The sequence below is a fragment of the Embiotoca jacksoni genome, unplaced genomic scaffold (genome assembly GCF_022577435.1).
Source record: "Embiotoca jacksoni isolate LCO1_2020_lvr unplaced genomic scaffold, fEmbJac1.0.p SCAF_58, whole genome shotgun sequence".
NCBI classification, from domain to species: Eukaryota; Metazoa; Chordata; class Actinopteri; family Embiotocidae; genus Embiotoca; species Embiotoca jacksoni.
Window position 1 is genome coordinate 1,679,446 of NW_027185412.1, and position 10,781 is coordinate 1,690,226.

The window sequence follows — 10,781 nt, forward strand, 5'->3', positions numbered from 1 at the left end:
TGTATTTCTCTGCTTGTTTTACTGTTTTATAGGAAATTAATAGTTTCTCATTTGTTTTGCAGGAGAAAATGCAGACGTCTGAAGACACGTTTCCATGGCGACATCTGATGTCACGGTAACGTATTATCTTTACGAACATGAAGCGTGTTGTTGGAGACGAACTTGTTTGTTTTAAAAACTGGAGGAGACGAGAGGAAGAGGAGGGGAAGGGGGGAATGAGGGGATAAGGATGAGGGGGAGGAGGAGGAGGAGGAGGAAAGTTGATGAGTGGGAGGAGGAGGGGGAGCAGGGGAGGAGGAAGAGGAGGAACAGGAGGAAGAGGAGGAGGAGAAGGAGGAGGGCTCCATTACCAGGTGATGGTCCTGATGATGCAGATCACAGTGGAAAAGAGGCACAGGAAGTGATGTCAGCAGAGTGGAGGCTGCTGATTGGACAGTAGATTCCTGAGCAGCTGCTATAAAACGATGTGAAGTCACAACAAGACAGAAAGAGAGAGGACGACTCAGCCGAGATCAACACCGAGGTACGTGTGTGTGTGTGTGAGTGTGTGTGTGTGTGTGTGTGTGTGTGTGTGTGTGTGTGTGTGTGTGTGTGTGTGTGTGTGTGTGCAGGTGTGCACAGGTTCACACTCCTGCAGGTGTAAAAAAAAATTACTTTTCATCAGGTGACTTAGTTTTTTTTAGTTTTTCTGACACTTTAAATACAAATTTAAAGTTTTACCAAAATAACACACACACACACACACACTGCAGATTATTCCATTCACAAAAATACCCCGAGTTTCTTCCCTGCAGACTGAACATCAACACCTTCATATCTGTCTTATCTGTCTGTCTGTCTGTCTGTCTGTGTGTGTGTGTGTGTGTGTGTGTGTGTGTGTGTGTGTGTGTGTGTGTGTGTGTGTGTGTGTGTGTGTGTGGACGTGTATGAATGAGAGCTGCAGTTCATCAGCATCATCAGGAATGTGTGTGACGCTGACAAGAAGTGTTTGTTTCTGTGTGTGTGAGTGTGTATATGTGTGTGTAGGTGTGTGTGTAAATGTGTGTGTGTTAGGAGGGAATGCAGGAGCGTGTTCGTCAGCAAACGTGCATGTGACGGTCAAAAGGCGTTTATTTGCAGAGATGGAAAATGCTAAAATTAGCCGATGTTGCTGGACAATACACTTCAGCTGAAACTGTCCTGCAGTGTGTGTGTGTGTGTGTGTGTGTGTGTGTGTGTGTGTGTGTGTGTGTGTGTGTGTGTGTGTGTGTGTGTGTGTGTGTGTGTGTGTGTGTGTGTGTGTGTGTGTGTGTGTGTGTGTATGTCTGTCTGTTCATATGAACAGTTTCAACTTTGAGAACTTTTGGGACCCTGAACTGTTTGAGGGTTCAGACCTGGTTTTGGGGATCATGTTAAGATTTGAGTTCTGGTTCAGGTTAGAACCCAGGTTGTGGTTCTGGTTTAGTTCTGGTTACAAACAACTAACAAACAATGTTTTTATCAGTTGTGAAATGAGCTCACCTGCAGGTACATTGCTAGCTCAGAGTTGTTGTTGTTGTTGTTGATGTTGATGTTGATATTGTTGATGTTGATATATTTGATGTTTTTGTTTTTGATGTTGATAACGTTTCTGTTGTTTCAGATGCAGTGCTGCAGCTGGTTGCTGTTCTGCTGCCTGTTTTCCATCAATGTGTTGCACAGCAGTGTTGACAGCTTCAGAGTCCAGTATCCACCTGCTCAGGTGAAACACACACACACACACACACACACACACACACACACACACACACACAGAGACACACACACACACAGAGACACACACACACACACACACACACACACACACACACACACACACACACACACACACAGAGACACACACACACACACACACACAGAGACACACACACACACACACACACACACACACACACACACACACACACAGACACACACACACACACACACACACACACACACACACACACACACACACACACACACAGAGACACACACACACACACACAGAGACACACACACACAGACACACACACACACACACACACAGAGACACACACACACAGACACACACACACACAGAGACACACACACACACACACACAGAGACACACACACACACACACACACACACACACACAGACACACACACACACACACACACAGAGACACACACACACACACACACACACACACACACACACACAGAGACACACACACACAGACACACACACACACACACACACAGAGACACACACACACACACACACACACACACAGAGACACACACACACACACACACACAGAGACACACACACAGAGACACACACACACACACACAGAGACACACACACACACACAGAGACACACACACACACACACACAGACACACACACACACACACACACACACACACACACACACACACAGACACACACACACACACACACACACACACACACACACACACACACACACACACACACACAGACACACACACAAACACACACACAGGAAGAGTTTGTACATTGGAGTCTATCAGAGTCAATCAGCAGGTCCATCCCTCCCCCACCCTCCCTCCCTCCCCAGCACGTAGCCTTATCCTACCCTCCTTTCATTTCTGTACAAAGACTTATTCCATCCTGTGCTTGTGTTCCAGCGTGTACACCAGACCCTGTCGGGATCTGTGGCGGCCCTTTGGCCCCATCATGGCGGGATGAAGGCGGGGGAGGAGTTAACAGTGAAGCTGCTCCGATTGGACGACCTGGTGAGAATGGAGAATGACGTCATGGAGCCGAAGAGGAAGAGGAGTTTCCCGGGCAACAACACACCACTGGACCGCCTGTCGGTCAGCTCCGTGGAAACCAAACAGGGGACAAAGAAGCCGAGGTAGGACACCTGTCAGAACATCTGTCAGAACACCTGTCAGAACATCTGTCAGAACATGTCAGAACATCTGTCAGAACATCTGTCAGAACATGTCAGAACACCTGTCAGAACATCTGTCAGAACACCTGTCAGAACACCTGTCCGTACATCTGTTAGAACATCTGTCAGAACATCTGTCCATACACCTGTCCGAACACCTGTTAGAACACCTGTCCGTACACCTGTTAGAACATCTGTCAGAACACCTGTCCATACACCTGTCCGAACACCTGTTAGAACACCTGTCCGTACATCTGTCAGAACATCTGTCAGAACATGTCAGAACACCTGTCAGAACATCTGTCAGAACACCTGTCAGAACACCTGTCCGTACATGTTAGAACATCTGTCAGAACATCTGTCCATACACCTGTCCGAACACCTGTTAGATAGGTAGGTAGGTAGGTATATACTTTATTAATCCCCGAGGGGAAATTTTTTCGCCACAGCAGCATACATACAGAAGCAATAAGACAATAATAGAAACAATAGAATAAAATAATAGAATAGAATAATATAATAATAGAAAAGCAATAAAATAAAATAGCAGTAAATAGCAGTAAAAAATATAAATATAAAATGCACAGTATATACAGTATATATACAGTACATTATATATCTATATATATTATATACAACAAACCAATAAACACAGTCAACATATATATATATATGTGTATATATATATATACATACAGTACAGTATATATCTATATATATAATATACAAGCAACCAAGAAACACAGTCAACAGTGTAATTGTACTGTGATGGATTTTGCCAGAGGTGAGTTATTGTAAAGTCTTATTGTAGTGGGCAGGAATGATCTCCTGTATCTGGAATGATCTCCTGTATCAGGAATGATCTCCTGTATCTGGAATGATCTCCTGTATCTGGAATGATCTCCTGTATCTGTCCTTGTGACAGCAGCTGGAGGAATCTTTTGGAGAACGTCCTCCTCTGTCCCTGCAGCAGGTGGTGGAGAGGGTGGTCAGGATTATCCAATATGGACAATAGTTTGTTCAGCGTCCTCCTCTCCACCACCTTTTCCAGACTATCCAGTTTGTAGCCGATGATGGAGCCGGCCTTCTTAACCAGTTTGTTAAGTCTGTTGGAGTCTCCGGCTCCAATGCTGCTCCCCCAGCAGACCCCAGCGAAGTACAATGCACTGGCCACAACAGATGGTAGAACATCTCCAACATCTCGCTGCACACATTGAAGGATCGAAGTTTCCTCAAGAAAAAGAGTCGACTCATCACCTTCTTGTAGACAGCGTTGATGTTGGTCTTCCAGTTCAGTCTGTTGTCATGGAGACACCAGGTACTTGTACTCCTCAACCATGTCCACCTCCTCTCCCAGAACTCTCAGCGGTTGTGGAGCCGTCGTCTTCCTCCTGAAGTCGACCACCATCTCTCTGGTCTTGGCCACGTTCAGGAGCAGGTGATTCCTTCCCGCCCACTCCACAAAGTCCTCCACTACTGCCCTGTACTCGTCCCCCCGTCCATCCCTTATACACCGTCCACTGACTCCTCCTCCCGTCCATCCCTTATACATCCGACCACTGCAGAGTCATCAGAGAACTTCTGCAGATGTCTTGACTCTGAGTTGTTCTGGAAGTCAGTGGTGTAGAAGGTGAACAGGAAGGAGACAGAACAGTTCCCTGAGGAGCTCCAGTACCACTGACCACCGTATCAGACAGCACACTGCCCAGACGGACAAACTGTGGTCTGCCTGTCAGGTAGTCATTGATCCAGGAGACAGTGGACGCGTCCACCCCCACCACCTGCAGCTTCTCACTCAGCAGCAGTGGTTGGATGGTGTTAAATGCACTGGAGAAATCAAAGAAAGTGATTCTCACAGAGTCACCGGTTCCATCCAGGTGAGACTGAACTCGTTGCAGCAGGTAGATGATGTCATCGTCCACTCCCACATGAGGCTGGTACGCAAATTGCAGCGGGTCCAGAGAAGATTTCACCAGCGGTCTGAGGTGGGCCAAGACCAGCCTCTCCAGAACCTTCATCACATGAGATGTGAGGGCAACCGGTCGGTAGTCGTTGAGGCCAGATGGAGTCGTCTTCTTGGGGACAGGAACCAGACAGGACGTCTTCCACAGCACCGGGACTTCCTCCTGCTTCAGGCTCAGGTTGAAGAGGTGTTGTAGGACCTCAGCCAGCTGGACGGCGCAGGTCTTCAGGACCACGGGGCTGATGCCGTCAGGTCCTGCAGCCTTGTGCTGGTGGAGTCTCTCCAGCTGTCTCCTAACCTGGCCAGTCATCACAGAGAGGGGGGTGAGGGGTGTGTGTGTGTGTGTGTGTGGGGGGGGGGGGGGTCGAGGTGTCGATGGAGGAAGAGCCCTTTGAGATTGAGGGCTCTATGCAGCTCACCAGGGGGCGCAGAGGGGGGAGGGGGGGGAGGGGGGAGGCAGCAGAGGTGTTTGGGAGGTGTGAGGTGTGGAGGAGACAGATGAGGGTGGTGAACTAAACCTGTTGAAGAAACAGTTTAGTTCATTTGACCTCTCCAGGAGCACCCTGGTTGTCTCTCTCCAGGTTCCCCCTGGTTGTTCCTCTCCAGGTTCCCCCTGATTGTTCCTCTCCAGGTTCCCCCTGGTTGTTCCTCTCTAGGTTCCCCCTGGTTGTTCCTCTCCAGGTTCCCCCTGGTTGTCTCTCTCTCCCCTTGAACCCAGTAATCTCCTTCATACCGGTCCACACCTCCCTCACGTTGTTCTGCTGGAGTTTGGCCTCCAGCTTCCTCCTGTAGGAGTCCTTGCACTCCCTGAGCTTCTCCTTCAGGTGGCGCTGCACTCTCCTGAGCTCCTCCCTGTCCCCAGACCTGAAGGCTGCTTTCTTCTTATTAAGAAGAACTTTCAGGTCACTGGTGATCCACGGCTTGTTGTTGGGGAAGCAGTGTACAGTCCGGGATGGTACGGTGGTGTGTTCACAGAATTTGATGTATTCTGTGATACAGTCCGTCCTGCTGTTGATGTCCTCCCCATGTGGTCCACACAGCACGTCCCAGTCCGTGGACTCAAAGCAGTCCTGCAGGGCGTCTTTAGCCTCCTGTGTCCACCTCCTCACAGTCCTGGTGGTCACAGGCTGCCTCTGTACCAGAGGAACATACTTGGGAGTCAGCAGGACCAGGTTGTGGTCTGATCTACCAAAGGGGGGGGGCAGTAGTACTGTATGCATCCATGGCATTAGCATCCAGTAAGTCCAGAGTTTTATTGTTCCGTGTGGGGCAGTTCACATACTGGTGCAAAGTTGGCAGTACTTTATCCAGACTGGTTAAAGTCTCCAGTAACTAACAAAAATGCACCGGGATGCTGAGTCTGAAGTTTGGACACAGTGGAGTAGATGGTGTCCACTGCTGCCTCTACGTCAGCTGATGGAGGAACGTACACAGCGATAACAATGGCGGACGTGAACTCCCTCGGCAAATAATAAGGGCGCATCCCCACGGCTAGAAGTTCAATGTCCGGGCTACAGAAACGTTCCTTCACACACACGTGGTCGGGATTACACCACCTCTCGTTCACATAGACTTCAATCCCTCCACCTTTCTTCTTACCGCTCTGAACAACATCTCCGTCCCCCCGAACAGTCCTGAAGCCGGGTACGGCCGCGCTGTGGTCCGGGAGATGTGAGTGCAGCCATGTCTCGGTGAAACACATGATGCTGCACTCCCGGTACTCTCTCTGGGTCTTTACCAGCGCCGAGCTCGTCCGTCTTGTTGGCCAACGACCTCACGTTCCTCATTAAGATCGCCGGTACCGCTGGTTTATATCTCCTCCTTTCCGCCTTTAGCTTAGCTCCAGCTCTGCAACCCCGCCGTCTTCTCCGAAGTTCAATGGGGATCTCAGGCCTCGCTCCGGGCAGCAGCAGTAGGGGCCGACTCAGCGCAATCAGCTGATCACGCGAGTAAACAATAACAGAGCCCCCAACCAGAAAAGTGGAAAAATTACGGTCCATTACGGTCCGTTAACTTAACACACGAGAGAAAGAAAAAAAAAAAAACAACTCCGAAGAGGAGAAAGGCTAAAAAAATACTAATAATACTAATAACAAGGGGAGGGGAGCTGCTGCAACAGGCTGCCGCTAGCGCGGCGCCATCTTAGCATCTATTAGATCTGTTAGAACATCTGTCTGTACACCTGTTAGAACATCTGTCAGAACATCTGTTAGAACATCTGTCCAAAACACTTGAGACACATGGAGGCAGCGCGGCTGGTTGGACACGTCAGCAGCTGGAGTTCACCGACACGTTTCACAAATGTAACCTCATTTTAAAGTTGAACTTCATTTTGAGAAAATTGTAGCGTTAGCATCCAGGCTAACGGCACTAACTGCACTAACTGCATATTTATTTATTTACTTGTTTATTTATTTTGTGTACATTCAATCACTTCGCTCCAGTTTGTGCCATCAAATTAACCGTAGACGTTTTAACACCGAGAGGTCGTTTAAAAACTCCTCAAAACATCAGGATAAAAAATATTCCGTCCTGCTGAACAACAGATTTTTAACGTTTCCAACATTTGTTTTCTGTCGAGGAGCTTTTGTTTTGTTAAAAATGTCTTGTGTTCGCAGTAAAGTAGTGGAGTTGCCACGGCGACGTGTAAACCCGCCTCCCATTGACAGGATCGGAATGAGTCGTCTGCCAAACAGCCGAGGATAGGCCACGCCCCTGCCATCTGAGAGCCCGCCCCTACCGACAGCGACCTCCTCTTCACAGGTGCAGTACTGCGCCTCCCTCAGCGTCCTGAAAATCATTTGAAATTAACGAGCTCTTTATTTCTCTGCAGAGGAATCGGATGCACCAAACACAGCCAATCACCTGCTGAGCCACGCCCACCTCCTTCACTTTGCCTGGACACGCCCACCTCCCCATACACACAGCCATGAATGATTAACGACGGAGCATTCAGGTGCAGCTCGGAAAGCGGTCGGGACCAAAGAACTTCCAGTCTGTTCGTTTCTGTCCGAAAAGTCTTAAAGAGAAACTGACGTCCCGACAGGTTCGAGAGCAGAAAAACACGTTGACGGTCCCACATGTGAGGACGCGTCCCACTGAGACGGTTCCTCTTATCCAAAAACATAAACCGATGGAGCCACAGTGTTCATCACGTCTGAAATCTGAGTTTTAGTAAATTAAACACAAATCCTGTTTCCAGACTAACTGAATTTTCTTTTTGGTCAAATTCAGCTTCTTGCTTTTAAAGTTCATGTCGACGTCTGTTTGAACCGAACTGATCACGCAGCAGTTTTTTACAGCGTCACTTGAATGCACCATCGCTGCCTCCTGCTGGGACTCTACTGAACTACAACACAACTCCAGTTGAGTTTTGTTTCCAGTGGTGCAGCAGGATGGCAGGTTTCCACGGCAACGCTGCGACACAAGCACGCACACACAACACATCGAAGCAACGTTGAACAGCGTGACAGAAAACAAGTTGTCACTTTTTGGACCGCTAAGTTTCTACGATGGATTATTACAATTACGATAAGGACAAAAAATAAGAGGACGATTTTTTTTTTTTTTGGTGCATTTATAGAATAAAGTCAAAGTGTTGAAAATAAAGTTAACATTTTAACTATATTTTGAATATATTCACATTTTTACTTTATTGTCAACATTTTGTCTTTATTCCCGATGTTTCAATTTCATTCCCGATCTTTCCACTTCGTTCCCAATGTTTTTTCTTTATTCTCGACTTGACTCTCAACAGTTTTACTTAATTCCTGGAATGAAAAGTAACAAAAATCCAGAACTTCCTCTTGTTTTTTCTTTATGTGGCCGTGATACTCCGTCGTACTCACTACATTAGATTTTAAACTTTTTTAAAACGTAAGAACTTTCTGAAGCTCCTCCCATGAAACCAAGCAGTGCGTCACACATCAAACTATTAAAGACATTTATTTACAGAATAACTGTTTTCTTTTTTGTTTTTCTTAACAATGTGATGTGAAGTTTTTGACTGTTGACATTTTGTCTTGGTGTTTTAACTTTTTTTAGATAAAATGTCAATTTTCGACTTTATTCTTCTCATTTTGAAGTTTTAAAACAAAACTTTGACTCTACATTAAAACTGAATATTTTTTACAATTACAACAAACGTTTTTCTTTATTTTTTGATTTATTGGCAGTTATTGTCTTTCATTTTGAAAAAAATTTCCCCTCGGGGATTAATAAAGTAAATACCTACCTACCTTCATACTTTGAGCTCAACTGTTAGAGTTAGAGCTGAACAGTTAGCTTAGTTCAGCATTTAGCAAGATCCCATTTAATCTGAAATAAATATAATTGGACACGCAGCCCAAATTAAATATTTTTCTAATTTAACCTCAAGAACCTGCAGTTTTTAAAAGATAAATACGAACATTTTGACCGAAATGTTGAATAGATGCAGAAAAGTCCTTTAAAAATGTGTTAAATCAACAGCAGGTTTTGCAGCATAAGCACCATAAAGCTGATTGAAGAGGTGTCGCCGTGGAAACGTCCTGCTCTCCGAGTCCGTTTGTAAAACGCTTCTTTCTGCTTCGACTTTAATTTGTGCTTAATAAAAAGAAAATGATCAAACGACTGAATTCCCTCTTTCAGATCATCATCTGTTCGTTACTTTCCAAACATCATTGACTAATTCTTTCTTAAAAATTCAAATATAAGAAGCAGGTATTTGATTCTCTTATTTTAAAAAGGCCATATTGGACTTTGTTTGGCATCTTTGATGAGAAAAAAAATACTAAAAATATTAATCAATAATCAGTTTTCTAAAACAAAAAAACCGGAAAAAATGACCCTTTTCTCAGTTTTCAGCATCAAACTGAGTTTCTTGTAATTTTAACTCTAAAATAAAAGTTCTATAAAATATTTCTGCTGATTCATCAGATCCAGATTTAATTTCTGCCTATTTTAGATTTTCATGGAGATACAGTGGGTACGGAAAGTATTAAATTTAAATTTTTCACTCTTTGTTTTATTGCAGCCATTTGCTAAAATCAAAAAAGTTCATTTTATTTCTCATTAATGTACACTCAGCACCCCATGTTGACAGAAAAAAACAGAAATGTAGAAATTTGTGCAAATTTATTAAAAAAGAAAACCTGAAATATCACATGGTCATAAGTATTCAGACCCTTTGCTCAGTATTGAGTAGAAGCACCCTTTTGAGCTCGTACAGCCATGAGTCTTCTTGGGAATGATGCAACAAGCTTTTCACACCTGGATTTGGGGATCCTCTGCCATTCTTCCTTGCAGATCCTCTCCAGTTCCGTCAGGTTGGATGGTGAACGTTGGTGGACAGCCATTTTCAGGTCTCTACAGAGATGCTCAATTGGGTTTAGGTCAGGGCTCTGGCCGGGCCAGTCAAGAATGGTCACAGAGTTGTTCCGAAGCCACTCCTTTGTTATTTTAGCTGTGTGCTTCGGGTCATTGTCTTGTTGGAAGGTGAACCTTCGGCCCAGTCTGAGGTCCAGAGCACTCTGGAAGAGGTTTTCTTCCAGGATATCTCTGTACTTGGCCGCATCCATCTTTCCTTCAATTGCAACCGGTCGTCCTGTCCCTGCAGCTGAAAAACACCCCATAGCATGATGCTGCCACCACCATGTTTCACTGTTGGGATTGTATTGGGCAGGTGATGAGCAGTGCCTGGTTTTCTCCACACATACCGCTTAGAATTAACGCCAACAAGTTCAATCTTGGTCTCATCAGACCAGAGAGTCTTATTTCTCATAGTCTGGGAGTCCTTCATGTGTTTTTTGACAAACTCTATGCGGGCTTTCATATGTCTTGCACTGAGGAGAGGCTTCCGTCGGGCCACTCTGCCATAAAGCCCCGACTGGTGGAGGGCTGCAGTGATAGTTGA

At 45.8% G+C, this 10,781-nt stretch overlaps 1 protein-coding gene across 1 annotated transcript; it reads left to right on the forward strand.

Moving 5' to 3' along the window:
* Positions 1 to 501: 501 nt before the first annotated feature.
* On the forward strand, positions 502 to 9,537 carry ostn (osteocrin). Its single transcript, XM_069173091.1, has 5 exons — positions 502 to 523; positions 1,622 to 1,720; positions 2,657 to 2,886; positions 7,507 to 7,651; positions 7,722 to 9,537. The coding sequence occupies exons 2-4, from the start codon at positions 1,622 to 1,624 to the stop codon at positions 7,592 to 7,594; spliced, it is 417 nt and encodes a 138-aa protein (XP_069029192.1). The 5' UTR covers positions 502 to 523; the 3' UTR covers positions 7,595 to 7,651; positions 7,722 to 9,537.
* The last annotated feature ends 1,244 nt before the right edge of the window (positions 9,538 to 10,781 follow it).